At 36.2% G+C, this 22,502-nt stretch overlaps 1 protein-coding gene across 1 annotated transcript in view; it reads left to right on the top strand.

The window, feature by feature from the left end:
- LOC150108517 (receptor-type tyrosine-protein phosphatase mu-like) overlaps positions 1 to 22,502 on the top strand; it is a 1,155,664-nt gene that overhangs the window by 827,865 nt on the left and 305,297 nt on the right. The window contains exons 30-31 of the mRNA XM_090415942.1: positions 6,580 to 6,734; positions 15,033 to 15,157. Of these exons, the coding sequence (XP_090272068.1) occupies positions 6,580 to 6,734; positions 15,033 to 15,157 (280 nt within the window). The remainder of the gene's footprint in view (positions 1 to 6,579; positions 6,735 to 15,032; positions 15,158 to 22,502) is intronic.

Raw genomic sequence — 22,502 nt, forward strand, 5'->3', positions numbered from 1 at the left:
TCCCACAGATGTATTGACATTGAGGTTATGCAGTAGACTACTCACCTCCATTCACCACAATTCCCATATAATCTACTGGTACATTCGTTTCTTCAATGTCACCACCTGGATGATATATTCTTGCAAAGTGCTCACTCAGTAACTCAACTATATCAACTGTCAGTTACCTCCCTACCATCGGCATTCTTTAAAAACATTCTGCCATGTACATTTTTCTTTTACTTGCTACATATCTAAAAAACTGTTTAGGATTCTCTTTAGCCTGCATGGCCAATGTTCTTTCGTAATCCTTTTTTGCTTTTCTTAAAACACTCGTCACCCTTATGGCCTGCGCTTTATACCGTTCGTGTGCTTGTGAGTCACCTTTCTCCTTAAATTTCCTCCATACTTGTTTCCTTTTTTGCATCTCAAGCTTAATGGTGTTATTCATCCATTTAACCCCTAGTTGATTTATTATTCGGACTCTAGGTATACAGTCAGCCATTGCTTCATGCAAACACTTCTTAACTACCTCCCATGCAATGTCGACTTCTAGTCCTTGCAGTTGTACATGCCATGGCACTGAACCAATCAAACTCCTAAGCTTGTCATACTTTCCAGCCCGATAATTCCACATGTACCCTGTCTTGATTGAAAATTCTACACCTTTAGCCACCTCCCAAGTCAAGACCCTATGATCACTCTCACCGATTGGTGGCAATGTAATCATATTTGTTACAGCCAAATCCTCAGATGTAATTACTAGGTCAAGCACTCTCTGACCCCTAGTATTTTCCATTACATGCTGTTTCAGATAGTTATCCCTTAATAACCGCATAAAATCCAATTCCTTCTTCCCGTGTGTCCTCTCCTCACTCCAATCAATGCGACCATAGTTGAAATCTCCCATAATAATCACCCTCCTTCCACTCATTTCTTCTGTTTTCTTGTGCATACTGTCACCACCATCTTTTCCATCACCTGGTCTATAGCAGCACCCAATTGTATATTTAGTTTTGCTAGCCACAATCTCACACCAAATGGCCTCAAATGTGCTCTTTTCTCTATCCTGCAATTCAACTTCTATTCTCCTTGGCTGCAGCTCATCAGCTATCATCAACAATACTCCTCCTCCCATTTTATTCTCCCTGTCATTCCTGAACACACTATATCCATCACATTCAATCCCACCAGCTATATCATCTACAGTCAGCCATGTTTCACTAATACCAATAACCTGTGGTCTGAAAGTACCAACCATGGCCAAAAACTCTTCCTTCTTGTTCCTAATACTCCTAGCATTAGTGTACATGAATTTAAGATCCCCCATTAGCCCCAACCCTACCTTGATGCCTTATATTAACTATCCCACTCTGATTTGTTGTTCTTATTTGGTCGGGCATATTATGTTCATTCTTACATTCAACTGCCTCTCTAAGCACTGTATATCTACTTCCCCCCCTTAATAATAAATAAATAATAATAAATCTAGTTTCCCTGAATTTGCACATCCACCACATTCAACAACACTTTCTGAAGTCTTCTTGCACCGTAACCATTCAAATGCAAGCCATCCATCTTATATAGATCCCTTCGCCCATCGAACTCACTCCACACGTCCACAAATTCCACTCCACTCGTCATACATAACCCACGCATAAAGTCATTCGCAATTATGGCCCTCCTTTTAAACATTTCACTGTCATACCGTGGCAAAAGACTAATCATTCTAACTCTCTCACTCTTTTCTTTTGCTACTTCAAACAATTCATTCAGGTCTTCTATCATTTCCATTTTGTCTCCTTTCAAATCATTCGTACCTGCCACAACAATCATTTCTTTCACCCTTTCCTTTTGCTCTCTAATAGACTCAGTTACATCCTTTATGGTCACACCAGGTTGGTACGATTTTGTCAAATCCTCTACTATCACACCTCATACTAACGAGTCTCCATACAGCACTCTGTCCTTCATTTTGTTCATATTCACACCCATACGTCTATTTTTCCTGTCATACTTTTTATTATTGGCTGGTTCATTCAGTTGACTTTTGCTCATACGCTCTAGCTGCTGTTTTGCCCTTTGTATCGCACCATTCAACAATGCGATCGCACTCATTGCGTCTATCTCATCTTTTTTATTCTCAGTAAAACCATTAATACTATCATTCACACTTTCTACATTCACACTCTCACAATTCTCTGGTACAACCTCACCATTTCTTGTCATATCCCTATTTTCTTCATTCTGAAGTTTGACAAAAATATCACACTGACAATCCGAAATACTCTTCAATTTCTCATTCTCCCTACATTTTCTACACACATTCACTCCTTTATTATCATCTAACCACACTCCAACCGCACTCCGCAAAGCATACATTTCGCAGTTAGTACACTGAATCATCTCTTTTATACTACCATTCTTTGATAAAGATGGTGAACCATCATTACTGGCTGCCATTTTCCTTGTACTGGAGCCATACTTACTTGCAACGTATTTTATCAAATTATAACACACCAAAAACACACAAAAAGATTGCATCAATCTTTAGTATCCCTCTCTTCATTGGGATACTAAAGCAATTGATGAGAAGTCATTAGCCTCTATATACAAGTAGCCTAGTCATGACGATACTTCATGTGCAAACTTTGTTGAAAGTTTATTTTTCACTAGGTTAGACTATAATAAATTTAGTTTAATCCTTTATCCCAGTGATAGCAAACAAAGTTTGCACCTGAAAATATCTTCAGGACTGAATATAGTGTTGTACTATCTTACCCGGGTAAGTAGTGCAATACCAGGGCAACTCGTAGCAAAGGTGGAGCAAGCTACCAACACTCCTATCCCAGTATCTCCCATAATGCAAAACACATCTCCTTGTGAATATGTATACTGTTATGCATTAAGGGATTGGCCACTACCCAGACTAGTTTCGACCTTTATTGAGGTCTCTTCAGTGGGAGCCAGGCCCATAGTTGGAGATACCAGGCAGAAGCAGTTGCAAGGTCATCTTTACCTATAGGAGTTGCTAAAAGGTTTACCACCTTTTTTTTTATTAAATTACTCTGGATTTAGAGAAAGATGTTGAAAGTTTATTTTTCACTAGGTACCCAGGTAAAATAGTACAACACTATATTCAATCCTGACGATATTTTCAGGCGCAAACTTTGTTTGCTATCACTGGGATAAAGGATTAAACTAAATTTATTATGTGCAAACTTTGTTTGCTTACGTTTTGATAAAACATTAAACTAAGAATATAATTTCTTGACATCTTTAATTTATGCAAAGTCTTGAAGTTTGGAATACATCGATGGGAGGCTGCATACTCTGTTGGAAGAACTGTACTGGAGGAAGTGGGGAAGGCAAGGGATCTGGGGGTGATTGCTGATTGAAACCTGAAATTAGGAGAACATATCGCAAAGGTGGTGAAGGAACCGAGGATTTCTGCAACAATACTAAGAAAGACACTGACCAGCAAAGATAAAACAGTTGTCATTCCATTCTATATAGCCCTAATCAGACCACATTTGGACTATTGGTGCTCAAATTTGGTCCCCAGGATTTAAAGAGGATAAATTAACTTTGGAAAGAGTGCAGAGGCAGTTAACAAATATGATACCAGGACTGTACAATTCTAGTCATGTAGATAGACTGAGGGAATGAGGATTACAAAGTTTGGTAGATTGAAGGAGAGGTGATATGATTGAGACATTTAAGCTGTTGAGAGATAGTTACAGGGTTGACACTGGAGAGTTTTTTTGAGAACGTTTGAGAACTCCTGAATGGGTCATCCCTGGAAGTTATTATTATTATTATTATGTGACCTCTAAGGAATCCAAAAACTTATTGATGGAGGGCACCCACTCCACAACTCTCCATCTCCACCACTCAATCCACCAACCACAAGAAGCCACAACTACCATCATCATCTACACCAATGCTATCTACTGCCACCACTAGTATTTTTACAGACTATCACAAACATCCATGCCCACAGCAGGATTCAAACCTGAAGCCTTTTGGCTGGACAGCAGATATACTAACCACTTGGCCTACCAGGTCGGTAAAAACACCTGATGAAGATTTCTCACATCATAGACAGAAATCAAATCCAGGTCTTTCTGACCAATGGACTTCATCTATACTAACTGAGCTTTCAGAGGCTTCGAAGTTAGGAAAGGAAATTGTGAGGAAAGAAGGTGAGGAGTGGTTTCCTTTCATTGAGGATGGTTGAAGTGTGAAATGCATTTCCTGATAGAGTGGTGAGAGCATAAATAGTGAATGAGTTCAAGGAGTGGTATGATAGATGTTGCATTTTCTAGGATGGGCCTCCACAGTGAGTCTTTTGACTCCATAGAGGTCCAGAATCATAAGAACAACAACAACAACAATAATAATAATATAGATTCCAGAGATGTCCTCTTGTTCTTCTCTCTCTACTGTCTCTCCACATTCTATGAAAAACTTTATCTTCATTAATCTTATAATAACCTCATTTGAACTTATATGTCTCAATAATATCTCTTTCTTCCTCTCTTCCACTAGACTCTGCAAATTGTATTTCCTAGGTATTCCTACTCAACATTCCATTAATCAGAAAATTACTTACTCAATCATCTTTTGACTCCTAAATATCTCAATTTTTTGAAAACCAGTTGACCAAATCTATGCACATAATTCATGTGCTCTCAAGGCCTTATATAATGGGAGCATAACCTCCTTATTTCTTTATGCTGGTGTCCTCTGCATCATTGCCATAATCCATTGTGCTATCTTCACACTTTAGTAGTGTGTTGTGTTCTCAAAATTTTTTTGTGTGTTCTCTCAACCACAATTGCCTTCAGATCCTTCATCGGATTCAGCTTCTTCTCACCATGAGAAACTGAAGAAGATATCCTCACCAACTGAATACATACCATCCAATTTCTGCTTCCCTAATTTTAGAACCTTTTACTTTACACATTGAACTGTGATCCCCATTCACTTGTCCATTCATTCAGTCTGTTCAAGTCCTCTTGTAAGCCAAAACATTTACTCCTGCTCATAGTTCTTTCCAACTTTGCATCAGTAACAAACAATTGTCTCTCAGTCTGTCCACATTCAGATCTTTCCCCAATATCATTAGCATACAAATTATATAGTATTGGCCCTAAAATAGACCCTTGAGGCACACTAGTAATAATTTTCCCTCTTCCAGGATGTTGCTTCGTAACATAACTTGCTGATACCTCTTTAAACCAACAAATTTCGTGGTTTGAAGTTATATAATATAGTATTATATATTATATATTATAGTTATATAATATAATATTATATATAATATAATATAATATAATATAATATAATATATTCTTATTATATATTAAAATAAAGAGCCAAAAGGCTTCACTTTGGCAATGCAAAATTTATAAAAATCGAGTGGATATTAAATCCAGCATTATTTCAAAGCTGAATACAGAAACTATAAAAGTTTCATATGAAATTTGACCAGAGAGCTTATGGGAATACACTCACCAGTATTTATGAGTTGCCCTAGCCGGACCTTATAGGAGACATGCCCACTATGACAGCATCCATATATTTGCCTCCTATTGGTCCATTTTGATAAGGTTTCGCTGGTCTGACAGCTGTTTCAAACTAGTTGATTTTCGTCTATCAGAGACCAGGCAGAAACCTCAAGAGAATAAAGAGAGCAATGTTTCAAAAGTTCCCTAGTACTGAGAATTTTTGCTCTCTTAAGGTTTCTGTGTGGTCTCTGATGAAACCCAACCAGTTTGAAACAGCTGTCAAACCAGTGAAACCTTATCAAAATGGGCCAATAGGAAGCGAATATATGGATGCCGTCATGTATATATATATATATATATACATACCTGCCATAGGCATGAAGATTGTGATCGCTTTTAGGTAGGAGATGAATACTCAAATGTGAGACCAACACCCTACTTATTGGAGACCTGAAATCGCCAGAGAAACTTCCATTTTTGGTCAGTGGAGTATGGTTTCAGACTGTATAAAAAATAAAATGAAGTATCAATAATAATAATAATAAAAATCCTAAGCTTATCTACAGTGCTAATGTACTGTGTAAGTTTACAAGTTTTCGTTGGTTGGAGCTACATGAGCCTCTGTAGCTCAGTTGGTATGACCAAAGCCCTTTGGTCGGAAAGACCTGGGTTCAATTCCTGTCAGTGATGTGAAGAACCTTTGTCTGGTCTCTTTTGATGAAAGGTGAGTTATCCAGTCTCATATGGAGGTAGAAGGTTTTTTTTCACCTGGAAACTGGTTTTTCATCCCCTAGAACAGGCAAACTGGCCCCATGAACACATGCATCTACAGACACCAGGAGGCATAGGGCTAAATACCTTATCCTCCTCGATTAGGATAGGATTATATTAATGAGAAAATGGTTGATAGAATATTTTTAATTTTCATAATCATATCAAAGAAGTTCATCAGAATCATATAACATCATATAAGTGAACAAAAATTCCAGTGTAATAAAAGATTGAAAAACTTCTCCATTATGTATGCTCTTCTTATTGAGTATTATATGAGGAACAATATTTATTATGAACCTTTTTTTTTTTTCAGAAAATTGAAAAAGTTAACCAGTGATGGTTATGCCCCACATGATTCTATTATATCAGAATCTAAGACATACTCCGTTTCATTTAAAGTGTCTGAATCAGAGGCAATCGATGGTCCTTTGGTGACAGATGGTAGGCCAACTTCTAATCAAGAAAAATGTGAGTAAAATGATTCATTACTTTTCTCTTTGATATTTCATACTGCAATTCATTATTTATTTTCTGTGTAACATTTCATACTACAGTTCCTAACTTTTCTGTATAATTTTCCATGAGACCATATCTCTTTGTAAATATTTTATCATTTTATGTGTTATTTTGTGCTTTTTTTGATGTTTATGCTATATTTGATATTTTGATAATATGCCAATAGATATCTTTATTTATTATTATTATGTATTAATAATAATTTATTTAAATTTATTATTCAAGGATCTATGTTGGTTTTCTGCATCACATATTGCAGGAAACTAATACTAACCCTTATTCACACAATATTATTATTAATATCATTATTATTATTATTACACTCTCCATGGATTAGGCAGAACTCATTGTGGGAGGTTCGTTCAACTGACAACATATTTATCATATAGAATTTTTAAAATACTTAACACTCTTTGCATTAACATATGGCTGTGTTCATGCAGGAATTTAATTTTTGGTTTCAGTTGTTTCATGAAATGTGAGGTGTGCTATGTGTACTTGTTTGATTATATAGATAAATTGTGGATATTTAAGGCAGATGGAAGGAGAGTGTGTGTGAAGTGTGAGCTGAATGAAGGTTTCATGAGTACTAATATGTTGATGTTTCAAGAATGAATCCAGAAAGACTACCAAACATATTATGAAATGGTAGAATTGAAGGACAGCCCAGCAGAGGAAGATTGTGGATATTTAAGGCAGATGGAAGGAGAGTGTGTGTGTGAAGTGTGAGCTGAATGAAGGTTTCATGAGTACTAATATGTTGATGTTTCAAGAATGAATCCAGAAAGACTACCAAACATATTATGAAATGGTAGAATTGAAGGACAGCCCAGCAGAGGAAGATCAAGAAAGAAATGGATTGACAACATTAAAGAAAGTATCCACTTAAACTCCATAATAGACATAAAAAGACAACAGACTGAAAGAAATGGCAAAAATTCATCTTTGAGGAACTCAACCTGCCATGAGCAGAAGAGGAGAAGAAGAATATATCGATAACTGAAAGTGTTAGTAGCGAGAATGCTGGGAGGAGGAGGATGAGTGCTCGTCTAGAAAAGGATGGTGTAAAAGAGCAGCAAAAGAATTTTAAAAAAGTGTTAAAAAAGAGAATGTGCAATCTGAGAAACTTAACAATCAATGCTAAGAAAGATGAACGTGATGTGAATGTGGCGGTGGTTACAAAACAAAGTGGTTAAAAATAAGTGGCGAGCAGCATTGACTGTGAACAAGCGTATATAACGCAAGGTTCGAAAGTTTGAAAATTCAAAAAAATGAATGAGAGCGAAAGTCTGATGCAAGGTTCAAATGTTCAAAAGAATGAATGACAGCGAAAATGTGAGTCAAGATTTGAAAGATCAGTTGGTTAAGATGAAGCAAGAAATGAAATGGATGCTGAATGAAGTTAAGAGAATTCAAGATATATATATGGAAAAGTGAAAATGATGAAAACAAATAATGTATAAAAGAGGTAATAAAAGACCCACGAGTGCCATTGTATGATGATTCAATTATTAAAGGTGTGCTGGAACAAGAGAATGCATAAAGTATGTTTTACTGAAGCTAGAATGTGTAGAGTGATTGAGACGTTAGATATGAGAAGTAAGTGAGCAAAAAGGTTGATAGTTGTAATAGGTACAAATGACTTGACTGCAAACAAAGAACACGTCAGACTGGATATCAAGAGGTTGTTGAGATGGATAAAAGAGAATAATATAATAGGAAAGGTGGTAAATGTGTTGCCCAGATATGACAGTGCTGAGATGAGGTGGAGAGCAAGCATTATAATATGTTAGCATTAGCAGAAATGTATGAGGATGAGGAGAAAGGAATGCAGTTTGTTAATGTGTAGAATCAGTTTGAAGGATGAAGTGAACTGTATAGGAGCAATGATGTGAGTGGTTTTGGTGTGAGTCACTTGGAGAAGTGAGTGCAGAGAATGAATCTGATCAAATGGTAAGCAATGTGGAAGAACAGGAGAGATTGAAGAGGTGGTTGTGAATGAAGAAGTGAGCAGCATGGGTATGGAGAATGAGAGAACAGGTGTGCAAGAAAGACAGAAAAATGGGGAGGCTCAGGGGAACACAGCATGGGAAAGATAGATGCTTCAAGAGGATGTGAATGCATGTGTAGACAAAAAGGGAAGGGGGGGGATGACCTGGGATCAAGGGAAAACAGTTAGATCTGAAGAAGGTTTGAAGATGAATAAGGAGAAAAAGAAATGGCTAGAGTTAAGCGTGGAGAATTGCATCAAATAGGTGGTGTTAGTGGAAATAGTTATCCAGGAATGTGCTGCTGTGTTTGTATACAAATGCTAGAAGTATAAGAAACAAGGCAAATGAAATGATTGCATTAATTGAGTCTGTTCACTCAAAAATCGTTGGAATAAGTGAGACATGGTTGGATGAGGATGACATACTGACAGGAATAGAGATGAAAGGGTATGATGTGTTTCATGAGGATAGAAAAGGTAAAAATGGAGGGGAAGAGCTATTGATGATAGAGAAAGAGATAAATTCATACAAAGTAGAGAGGCAAGTGGGAAATAGAGCCAGTGGTTTTGAGTCAGTATGGTGTGAGATAAAGGTGAATAGAATGAAATACTTAGTTGGATGTTGTCATAGACCAGGAAATGTGGATGGTAGTGACTATGAAATGTATAGTCAAATTAGCCAAGCAAATAAGAAAAGGGTGCTTATTATGGGTGATTTTAACTATGGCAGTATAGACTGAGATGATGAGATAGCAACTGGTAGTAAAGAAAATGAATTTCTTGAGATTTTGAGGGACAACTACCTCAGACAGTATGTAATAGAGGGTATACGTGGATTGAAGGTCTTGGATTTGATCATCTCATCAGAGGATGTAATTATAAATGATGTGTCAAATCACCTTCCAGTTGGTGAGAGTGACCATGAAGTGATTACCTTTGTGGTTGACAGCAGTGTCAGGACCTCCATGAGAAAAGGGTACATGTGGAACTACAAGATTGGTCATTATGTAGAGCTCAGGAGACAACTTTCAGGTGTAGCATGGAATGAGGAGTTAGCTGAAGTTTTGATAGATTACCACATGATAAGTTGCTAGTCAAACTAGAGTGGATAGGGTTGATATTAGATTAATGTATTGAATCAAAGACTGGCTCTCTGATAGGTGCCAGCAAGTTATGTATGGGGGGAGCAATATCTAGGAAAAGGAAAGTCACTAGTGGTGTGCCCGTGGGTCTGTTTTAGGACCATTGCTTATTGGCAAAGATTTGGATAGGAATATTCAGTTATTTGCAGATGATGCAAAGTTGGGAAGAACTCTCAACAGTAGAGAATATTGTGGTCTTACAAGAAGACTGGAATAAATTGAGTGAATGCCATAGAAAAAGGGATGAGAGTTCAAAATGTAAGATTTTAAAATCAAGAAAACAAAGATGGGATGTAGAATTTATTCTTGGTGAGGATATATTGTTGAAGATGGAGAAAATAAGAGATCTTGGGGTGATAGTGGATAAGGATCTGAAATTTAGGGGATGCATTGCCAAAATTGTGAAGACAACACAAAGACTTCTGGGAATAATGTGGACACTGACTTGTAGAAGTAGGGAGATTCTTGTTCCATTGTATAAGGCATTGATTAGGCCACTCATAGACTGCTGTACCCAGATTTGGTCAACTAGTTTTCAAAAGGACGAAGAGATTTTGGAAAGGATCGAGGTGACTGACTAAGGTAGTCATTTGAATAAGGTAATTTCTGAGCTCCTGGAATGTCGAATATGAGGAAAGATTGAGAAGATTCTATTTATAGAGTCTGTTGAATAGGAGGAAGAGGGGAGATATGATAGAGACCTGTAAGTTACTAAGGGATTGTTATAGAATCAGTGTTGGAGAGGTTCTACAGAAAACAGTGGGAGATCAGGGGAGAACCAGAGGTCTTCCCTGGAAGATGTATAAAGCGAGTGTGAGCAGGGAAGTGAGAAGCAGGTTTTTTGCATGCATAGTTGTGAATGATTGGAATGCCTTGCCTGAGAGTGTGGTGTCTGTAGAGAATTTGAGTGTTTAAGGAGCATATGAAGAGCCGTGTATATGATAAAAGGACCTCTTAGATGAGTCTTTGACTCCATTGGATCTTGGGCTAATAATAATAATAATAATAACTATCCAATTTTCTAATTAATTACCTGTGAGGAATTTACACTATGAATAAAGAAGTGGGTTACATTCACAGAACTTTAATTTTAACTGAATGTGACATGTGTCACTGTCTTTTTGGCAGTGAAACATGTCACATTTTAACTACTGGTATCTTCTGAAGATATATAACACAACCAAAAATAATAAAACCAAAAATATCTTAGATATTTTCAACATCCATTATTTCTATAAATTGAAAGATATTGGATTGACAGTTTGATCACAGATATTAATAGGAACATTATGCAAATCTGTATGTAGTTGTGCAAACCTTTATTATTATTATTAGTAGTAACATCTGACTTCCATGGAGTCAGAGACTCATCATGGGAGGTACACGCTATTGCACACAATCCTCATCCAACCATGCCTTAAACTGATTCAATGTGTCTATATTCGCAACACACGCAGACAATGCATTCCACTCCCCATGTAAAAAACCTGCTCCTCACTCCTCTGCTCACATCCTCTTTATACAGTTATTTGGGATGGCCTTTATTTTACTCCACTCTCCCATTCTATGAAAAATCTCTACCATGTCAACCTGATAATAATAACACCTGACTAATTTAAACGTCTCATAATTTACATTCTCTCAATATGTTCTTGTACTCTACATTCAAAAGACCACTGACCACCTTTGTGAATCTTCTCTGCACTTTTTCTAACCTTTCCTCATCACCATGAAAACAAGGTAACTCTATCTGTGCACAATAATCTATATAAGGCTTAATCAAAGCCTTATACAGTGACATCATAACCTCTTCATTTCTGCATGTCAGGGACCTCCACATCACTGCCATTATCCAAAGCAACATCTTCACGACTTGTGCAGTGGACCCCTGGAATTTCAGGTCCTTATCTACCACGACACCCAGATCTCATCTCCTCTACCTCCTTTAAAATTTCCCCAGCAAGTGTATACTTTGAATCCCATTTTTTTATGTCTCATAATTTACATTCTCTCAATCTGTCTTCGTATTCCACATTCCAAAGACACTGACTACCGTTTCTAACATATCCTCATCACCATGAAAACTAGGTAACTCAATCTGTGCACCATCCATATGCATCCATATGAAACCTGATCAAGGCTTCATATGGATGCACATATGGAGCCTTATACAATGGCATCATAATCTCTCCATTTCTACTTCCCAGGGTTCTCCACATCATTTCATTATCTGATGTGATATCTTCACAACTTGTGCAATGCAGCCTCTGAATTTCAGGTCCTTATCCACTATCACTCCTAGATCACTAATCTCCTCTACTTCCTTTAAAGTTTCCCCACCAAGTGTATACTTCGAATCCCATCGTTTCTTACCAAATCTCAAACCTTACTTTGCAACATTGAACTGAAAGTTTCACTTACTTGCCCATTCGTGCAATCTGTTTGAGTCCTTTTCTAAGGCCATAACATCCAGTTGACTTTGTATTGCACTCCCCAGTTTTGCATCATCTCCAAACAGCTGCATATCACTAGTTAAACCTGTCCCAATATCATTAAGATACAAATTGAACAACAATGGTCCCAAAACTGATCCCTGCAGTACACCAAAAGTGACCTTTCTCTTTCGGATACCACAGCCCTATATACAACCTTCTGATGTCTATCTGACAGCCAGTCACTGATCCATCTCTGAAGTCTGTTATCTAATCCCATCTGTTTCAATTTATTTACCAGCTTGTCATGTGGCAGTCTAAAAAGCTTTTGTAAAATCTATGTACACAAAAAATGTATATGCATCTCCCCTATCCAAGGTATTTGTCACCTTGTTATAGTACATAATAAGTTAGTAAAACATGATCTCCCCTTATCAAATCCATGCTGATAACCACAGAAATTACCGCTGTTATCAACCCATTTCTATATCCTACCTCTTCGCCAATCTCTCCAGTAGCTTCACCGCAACTCTAGATATAAAGACTGGCCTATAATTTGAAGCTAACACCACCTTTATGGAGTGGAACAATTTTACCTTCCTTCATTCCATTCATTTGGAACCTGTGCTATTTCAAGACTTTTATTAAAATAGGCATGCCAATGCTACTTCCAATTCCTTTAAGATGTGTGTTGATATGTCATCAAATCCTATGTCCTCTACACTTAAGTTTCTCATGATTCCACCCTGAACAGGATGAAACACCATCATAAATTAATCACTGAATACATAAACAATATCTTCTGCAACTATTCTACCACTTTCATCCATTAACTTCATCTTATCATAATCATTCTTCCTTCTACTTGCTATATCTAAAAAACTCTCTAGAGTTTTTCTTGGCCTGATTTGCCAATTTCTGCTTATTATTATTATTATTATTATTATTACATGACACCTCCAGGGTGTCTAAGGACTCATCATGGGAAGGCACACTACTCTACTCTCCCAAATACATCTCATCCTCTCCACTGCTACTCCACTAACTATGATGCTGCTTTATACTCTGCTGTTGTTTTCCTTACTGAGTCACTCTCCTGGCTTGTTCTTTATACTCTTCAACTTATGCACTAAAGAATCCTTTGTTTGTTTAAAAAAAAAATGATGGCTCTGTAGTATGTTTTGGTTGAGGTTGGAGGAGGCAGAGGGAGCTCTTACTTTTTTGCATTTGCAGTAGTCTTTAGGAATTGATAGAGAGTTCCTGAAGTATATAGCATTTCAGAAAGTCATTGAGAAACAGGAGTCAGTTTCATGTAGTGGCTTTTCACAGTCAAAAGTTGCAAACTTATCATCATAATTGATACAGTGGGGATGCTAAAAGTTAGGTGATCTAGACATCCTGCTCTAGAAACTAAACATCATATTTTTTGAAGTCACTTCAGACCTTCAGTAAGCATAGTGATGACCCTTCAGTAAGCATAGTGATGACCCTTCATCAATCAGTGAAATTCTTCTGCCACCTAAAATGTGGAGTCACATATACCCTATTTGCCAGCATATAAGACTCACCGGCCTGTAACACGCACACCCCCTTTTTTGCACACATTTTTTAGGAAAAAAACTTTATCGCTGAATATTATAAATTCATTATAATATTCATTATAATATTTATAATAAATACTGAATTTATTATAAAATAAATTCATTTTAAATATTTTAAATATAAAGTAATAAGCAGGTCTACTTTCAACAAATACCTAATCTAACTAGAAAAGAGTACCCACCTTTTAATCTCCTTAATCATTAATGATGAATCGATGAAATTCAATAATTTTTTCTTCATATTTAGCTGGCATCTTTTGTGATGTTTTTGTTTTAGTCCGCATACATAGCTTCATGAATCTTGAACGCCATGATGTTGAGCCAGTAAAGTTGGCAATCTCTCTGTTAGTGGCTATTGCTTTTGCTTGATGAATAATCATTTTTGTAGGCACTTAAAGTCCCACTTTTCTGTGGTCTAAAATCCAAGTATTCAGTTCTGACTCAAGTTCTGGCCATTCTGCAATTCCACTTCATAGGTTATGTTTACTGTGAGTTGCTTTTTTTAATTCCTCTTCCTGATTCTGCTAAGTTCTTATAATTTTCTCAGTTGTGGGTGGCCCGAAATGCCTGTCTGTAGCCCTGTTTCCATGTTCTTTAGTATATGCAATCACACATAGCTTGTATGCGATATTGTAGCAATGCCAGTGGTTTTCAGCCATAATTTGCCAAGAAATTTAGAGAAAATTTAATGGCAGAAATTTATCACCATTCACAACAACTGCAACAACAATTGAAAAGTTTAAATGAACAGGAACACATCTGTGATTGTCGATGATAGTGCATGCACATCTACTGAACTCTACGTAACTGGAATGCTCTCACACACCGCAAGGAAGCAAGAAAGAAATCACATAACTTGGAACAGAGAAAATTTTCAGAAATGAAAGTAATAAAAAACTGAGTATCGCCGTATAAGAAGCACCCTGTTTTTCAGACCTATTTTCAAAGAAAAAAGTGGATCTTACACGCCAGCAAATATGGTGCATTGGATTTGTGATATATTTTGTGTCTTATTTTATTTATAAAAGAATCACAAATGTTGCATTATTTTAAGTATTTCTTCTGGATATTTTTTTTTTCTCTAGCTTGTTTTGCAAAGCCTAAACCACCTAAATATATCAGCAACACTCAGATCCATATTGATGATTTACCAAGCTATATTAGCAAGAAAAGTTCAAATTCTAATGAAGGATTTTTGGAGGAATATAAGGTAAGTTATTAACTAATATTATTTTAATTATGTATCATCATCATCACCATCATGCTTATCAAGGCCTAGAGTGGCCTATTCCGTCCTTAGAAGTCATCGTTGAATCTCTTAAGAGGACATCCTGTTTTCTTTTTCCTAATGGTTTGTAATTTAAGGCTTGTTTTGATAATCTTTCTCTTTTCATTCTTTCAATTTGTTCCATCCATTTGTGTTTATATTTTTTAATTTTTTCTATTACTGATTCCTAGTTTAATTCTTTCATAATTTCTTTGTTTCTGTTGTGATCAAATAGAGTATACGTTGCAGTTTTTCTCATAAACTTCATTTCAGTTATCAATGTTTGTTTGTGTTTTTGTTTTATTGTCCACATTCACTTCCATACAATAGGACTGGTAGGGATAATGTGTATTGCATTGCCAGCAGTGCGAGGACCACTATAAGAAAAGGGTATATGTGGAACCACAAGGGGGGGGGTGATTATGAACAGCTCAGGAGATGGCTTGCAGGTGTAGCGTGGAATGAGGAGTTAGCCGGAAAAGAGATCAGTGCAGCTTGGGGGATTTTCAAAAACTATTTAGTAGATGCAATGTCTAAATGTATTCCAAGGGTGAGAAGGTCAAATAAGGTGGGTGTGAGATTAATGAATAAAGAGATTAAGCATGTGATACAGAGAAAAAGGGTATTGTGGAGGCAGCATAAGAGAAGTGGAAATAATCAATTCCATGAGGTCTACAAAGAACAAGCAAGGAGGATGACTTGGTTACTGAGGGGTAGCTAAAGAGAGGTATGAACAGCAGTTGGCTAATGAAGCCAGAAAGAATCCTAAGGAGTTCTTTCGATATGTAGCCAGCAAAAGAAAGAATAATTATGGGAGGAAGACATTGATAGGAGAAAATGGTATAAAGACAGCTGATGCAGAATGTGTGTGGTGGAGATACTTAATGAGCAGTTCTTAAAGATCTTTCAATTTTGTGAATGTGACTTCATGGAGGGATTGAAAGCAGTTGATGATGGGGAGGAGAGACTGACTGTAGGTGAGCAAGAGGTTATGGGGAATTGAGTAAAATGGATGTAAATAAGGCTGTGGTACTTGATAATATATCACCACGTATTCTGAAAGAATGTGCCAGGGAGTTGACACCTACCTTGACATATTTTTTTAATATGAGTCTTGCACTCGGACAATTCCTAAGGAGTGGAAGGAGGGCAAGATTGTGCCACTTCATAAAGGAGGTAATCGAACTCAAGCATCAAACTATAGGCCTATCTGTGTGTCAGATGTTGTGGTTAAGTTGTTGGAGAAGCTTGTGAGAACTAGGATCCAGAGTTGGGTTGACAACAACGATATTATCTTTGATGGACAGCATGGATTTGCTAAAGGGAGGTCATGTTTTAGTAATCTACATACTTATTACAATAAAGTGACTGCTTCCTTAGACAGAGGAAAAGGATACACTGTAATATATACTTGGATTTCACAAAGGCTTTTGATAGAGTACCTCATGATAAGTTGACAGTCAAATTAGAGCATATGGAGTTGGATATTAGATTGGTGCATTGAATTGGAGACTGCCTATCTGATAGGTATCAACAAGTTGTGTATGGGGGAGCGATATCCAGAAAAAGGAAAGTCACTAGTGGAGTGCCTCAGCGGTCTGTGTTAGGTCCATTACTGTTTAACTTGTATATTAATGATATAGGTGAAGATTTAGATGGAGATATTCAGTTGGGAAGAACCATGAAGTGTAGTGAAGATGTTGTGGCCTTACAGGAAGACTTGAATAGATTGAGTGATTGGGCACAGAAATGGGGATGTGAGTTCAATATTGTAAAATGTAATGTTTTAAAATTTGGAAAACAAAGATAGGATGCAGAATTTATGCTTGGTGAGAATATATTTTTGGTGGTAGAGGAAATAAGAGATCTGGGGGTGATAGTGGATAAGGATTTAAAATTTAGGGTATGCATCATCAAAATTGTGAAAACAACACAAAGGCTTCTGGGAATGATGCGGAGGACACCGACATGTAGAAATAGGGAGATTCTTGTTCCGTTGTATAAGGCTTTGATTAGACCACACATGGACTATTGTTCCTGGATTTGGTCACCGGGTTTTCAGAAGGATGAAGAGATGTTGGAAAGGGTCCAAAGGCGACTGACTAAGGTAGTTTCTGACCTCTGGAATGTCGAGTATGAGGAAAGATGGAGAAGATGTAATTTGCAGAGTCTGATGGGCAGGAGGAAGAGGGGAGATATGATAGAAACCTACAAGTTGGTAATGGGTTGTTATAGGATCAATGCTGGAGAAGTTTTGCAGAGAATAGTGGGAGATCAGGGGAGAACCAGAGGTCATCCCTGGAAACTGTATAAAGAGGGTGTGAGTGGTGGAGTGAGAGGCAGGTTTTTTTCGTGCAGAGTTTTGAATGATTGGAATGCCTTGCCTGAGAATGTGGTGTCTGCAAAGAGTTTGAATGTGTTTAAAACATGATATGATGAGCTGTGTGTGTGATAAAAGGACCTCCCAAATGAGTCTTTGATTCCATGAGGTCTTGGGGTGGTAATAATGATAATAATAATACTTTTTTGTCTAGTTTGTTTTTGAACTGGGTTTAAATATAGAGTTAATTTCACCTGTTTTTTTTTTTTTTTTTTTTTAATACTTCACATTTTTAGGTTTATGTGTTATTCATTTTCATATGTAATCATACATCCTAGGTAGTTAAATGAATTCACCTGTTCTAAAATCTTGTTATCTATTACTATTTTAGTTCTTACTGGATCTTCCTTTAAAGGCCATCGTTTTTGATTTTTCTGTTGATATTATTATTCCATAATCTTTGGCTATCCCATTTAAATTTAAAATATCTTTCTGTAAGTTATCTTCAGAATCTGTAATTATTATTTGCTCATCAACAAAAGGAGAGTGTTTAAGTTTCACAGTAGAAGAAAGTTTAATACCCTGATGAAAATTTTTATTCCATTTTATTATTATTTCATTTAGATAAATATTAAAAAGAGTTTCTGAAAGAGGACATCTCTGCCGGAATCCTTGGTTTATCTCTCTCGTATATGATAGCTCATGATTTAATCTAATTTGTATTTGATTATTTTCATATATACTTATGATAGCTTTTAGAATATTATTTGGTATTTGTCTTTCTTTTAATATGTTAAATAAAATGCTTCTTTTAACTTTGTGAAATGCTTTTTCAAAGTCAATAAATGCAATATATGTTTCTAACTTGTATTTTCTTATTTTCTCTATTATTAATTTTAGGCAAAAGGCCGGGTTTATACGTGATTGTCCTTTTCTAAATCCATTTAGTACTTCTAAAATAAAGTTTTCAGAATATTATATTAGTTTGTTGTTTAAAATTGTGCTATATATTTTGTAACAGGAATTTAGTATACTTTTACCTTTATAATTTTTAGGGTCATCTCTACTACTTTTTTTAAAGATAGGGATCACAATTGCTTTTTTTCCATTCTATTGGGGGGGGGGGGTTTACTAGTTGAATAGAAGTTATTTAAAAATAATAGGAGTCTTTCTTTGAACCTTATTTCTGCATATTAAATAATTCTGCACCTAACTTATCTTCTCCCGTTTCTTATTTCTTTTAGGATGATTTCTAATTCTTCTTTATTAATTTCCTTTTCATTTTCATTAAATGTTTGCCAGTTATCTTTTCTAAAATATTTATCTGTCCACAATTCTGTATAGCAATTTAGAAATTCTTCTAATTTCAATTCAGTGTTTAATTTTATGTTTTCTTTAATATCTGTACTTAAGTGTTTCAAATCTTATATACATCGAGTCTTATTTTATATAAATCATGTTCTAAATGAGAAACAAATTTGTACCATGCTTCTCTATGTTTTTTTCTGACTTCTCTTTTAGCTATGCCTCTTATTCTTTTATATTCTATTTCATCTTCTAATTTTTTACTGCTTAACCATTTATGATAGGTTTTTTTTTCATTTAGATTATTTCTTTGATTGTATCATCCCATATCTTCAGTTTTTTTCATTTTATTGAATTTTTTGTCTTTCCTAAGCTTTCATTTCCTGTTGTATTTAGCATCGTTTTTATATTAAGGCATTCTATTTCTATTTCTATTTGTTTTATTTTATTATTATTATCATTACCCAAGACCCCATGGAGTCAAAGACTCATCTAAGAGGTCCTTTTATCAAACACACAGCTCATCATCCCATGCTTTAAACACACTCAAATTCTCTGCAGACATGACACGACACTCTCAGGCAAGGCATTCCAATCATTCACAACTCTGCATGAAAAAACCTGCTTCTCACTCCCTTATACAGCTTCTGGGGATGACCTCTGGTTCTCCCCTGATCTCCCACTATTTTCTGTAGAACCTCTCCTGCATTGATCCTATAACAACCCCTTAATAACTTGTAGGTCTCTATCATATCTCCCCTCCTCCTCCTCCTGTCCACCACACTCTGCAAGTTGCATCTTCTCAACCTTTCCTCATAGTCAACATTCCAGAGTTTAGAAACTACCTTAGTCAGTCGCCTCTGGACCCTCGCCAACATCTCTTCATCCTTCTGAAAACCAGGTGACCAAATCTGGGCACAGTAGTCCATGTGTGGCCTAATCAAAACCTTTTATCTAAATATTGTTTTTTTATTGTTAAATAATATTGTTTTTTATTGTTAAATAATAAATCCCATATTATTCTATAGCCATACCCAGCTATAGAATAATATGGGATTTATTATTTAACAATATTTCTTTCATTAATTCTTTGTTCATATAGTCATTGTATTACTACGATAAGAAGCCAAAAGGCTATTTTACCGGCGACATAAGTTAAGTTTAAGGGAGATGGTAAATCCCGTATTATTCTACAGCCGGGATTACCATCTCCCTTAAGCTTAACTTATGTCGCTGGTAAAATAGCCTTTTTGTCTTGTTATCATAGTAATAGTAATAACAATATATAAGTACACCACTTTAGCAATTCGTTAGTAGAGGTATATGTAAGTTTGGTTCACTTAAAACCTTGATATTCTAGCTCTACCTACTCACTGATGAGACCTCAAAAAGGGTTGAAACCAGTCTGGGTAGTGACTTCATCTCATAATGTAAAACAGTAATACATCTCCTAGGAGCTGTGTTTTACATTATGAGAGAATATTAAGGATAGTGACGTAGCTTGCTCCACCTTTTTTCTCCGAGTTGCCTTGGTGTTGTACTACCCAAGTGATTACTTACACTTGGGCTTGCCAATAGTTTTTTTGGCATGAAATTCTAGGATTTCAATGGATTTCGATCCGAGTTTTGTACCCGGCTATAGAATAATATGGGATTTACCATCTCCCTTAAACTTATAGTAATTGTATATTTGTGTCATCTAATAATCTAGTTTTATAAACAAATGTTTTAAATTTTCTTTCTGTTCTTGTTATTTGTAGCCATTTTAATTTTATTTTAATGAGGATGTGGTCACTACTTATTTCATATCCTCTGTGAACTCTAACATCTAAAGAGAACTTTGATGTCTTTTAACATTAGATCAACATTAGATAAAATAATCTAATGTTGATTTCCATCCTCTTGCTGCCCAAGTATATCTATGTATGCCTTTATGTTTATAGAAGGAATTCATTATTTTAAGATTATTATAAACTACAAAGTCAATCAATTTTTAACATTCCTGTTTAGAGTATGTTCTCCATATATTCCTATATTATTATTAATTTTTGTGTTTCCAATTCTTGCATTTAAGCCTCCTGCTAATATTACATAATCATTTTTATTTATTTTATTATTTTTTTATTATATTTTATTATAGCCTGTGTAGCTCAGTGGATGTGGCGTTTGCCCACCACGGCGCTTGGCCGCACGAAGGAAGACTTCGTTTCGAGTCTAGTCGGCGACTAGAGGAAATTTTTCTAAGCCTTTTTTCGACTGGTTCCCGAGTTAGTCGATCTCTGGCACGGGCAAGCAGGTTTTTCCTCCCGGAAACTCGGGTTTTTCGTCCTGTAAACTCAAGAAAATCGACCGTAGAACCCACATTATTTCAGACATTAAATATATTGTGTTAGGGTTAGGGACCACGAGATGGCGGCACATTTGAGCTGTCTCTCTTCACTGCGTACCGCTTAATTAGTGATAGCTTTGGGCCATCTGTCTCTGATTGGGTACCAGTGGAGATTGAACTGCCCACTCAGTCTCCAAAAGTTAGATAGGGCTAAATGGCCTCGCCTACTCCCCGTATACGGGAATAAAAAGGCGTTAGCTGATTTTTCATTTTCTTTTTTCTTATTATATTATAAGCAATTTTATTTTATTATAAGCAAAAAATAAATTATTTTTTGTCCTACTTTTTAAATGAACTTAATGATAAGGATTGCATCAAAGAGCTACAATGGCAATGCTACTTTAAGCTCACCATTGCAAGCAACTGACTGGAGGTGCAAAAATTCACCATAACAGCTGATATGTTCCAAAATGTAGCTAGCCTGCAGAAGAAAGGATGATTATGGAAGAATGACACTGGTTGGTGAAAACAATAAGAGGATTACCACCACCATCGAGACTATAGTTGAGATATTAAATCAACTTTAATAAATGTGAGCTTAAAGGAGATACATTGCTGTTCACGAAGGTATTTCATCCTGGTGATTGTGACATCATGCAGAGTTTGAGTACAGTAGAAAGGGAGGAGCAAGAGAGAGAGAGAGAGAGAGACTGATTGTCAGTTATCAGGAGATACATGGTGAATTGAATAAGCTTGTTGCTAATATGGCTGTGGGACATGATGATATTTGCTGCATGTTTTGAGGACTGTGCCAGGGAGTTTACATTTGCCTTGACATACTTGTCTAATATGAGTCTTACATTGGGCCAAGTTTCAAAGGAGATGGAAGGAAGGCAACATTGTACAGTTTCATAAGGAAGATGACAAGAATCAGGACAAGCCTTCAAATTATAGATCATTCGGTGTGTTTGATGTTGTAGTTAAAGTGTTGGAGAGGTTAGTAAAGACTAAGATTCAGAATTGAGTTGACAACAATGCCATTCTCTTTGATGGATAATGTGGATTTGCTAAAGGAAGATGGAAGAATGTTTTAGTCAGCTACTTGCTTATTACAATAAAATGACAGGTGCATTGGACAAGGGAGATGTATACACAGTGGTATACTTAGAGTCGGCAGAAGCTTTTGCTAGATTGCCACATGATAAGTTGATATAATTAAATACACAATGTGTTTATTTAACTATATACACCATCAACCCCATAGTTTAACTATCAATCCCCCATACACAACTTATCAGCAAATTGTGTATGGGGGAGCAATATCTCAGAAGAAA

This window comes from Typopeltis vanoorti, chromosome 3 (assembly GCF_054136105.1).
Source record: "Typopeltis vanoorti isolate ZY-2024b chromosome 3, IOZ_Tvanoo_1.0, whole genome shotgun sequence".
Classification (NCBI taxonomy): Eukaryota; Metazoa; Arthropoda; class Arachnida; order Uropygi; family Thelyphonidae; genus Typopeltis; species Typopeltis vanoorti.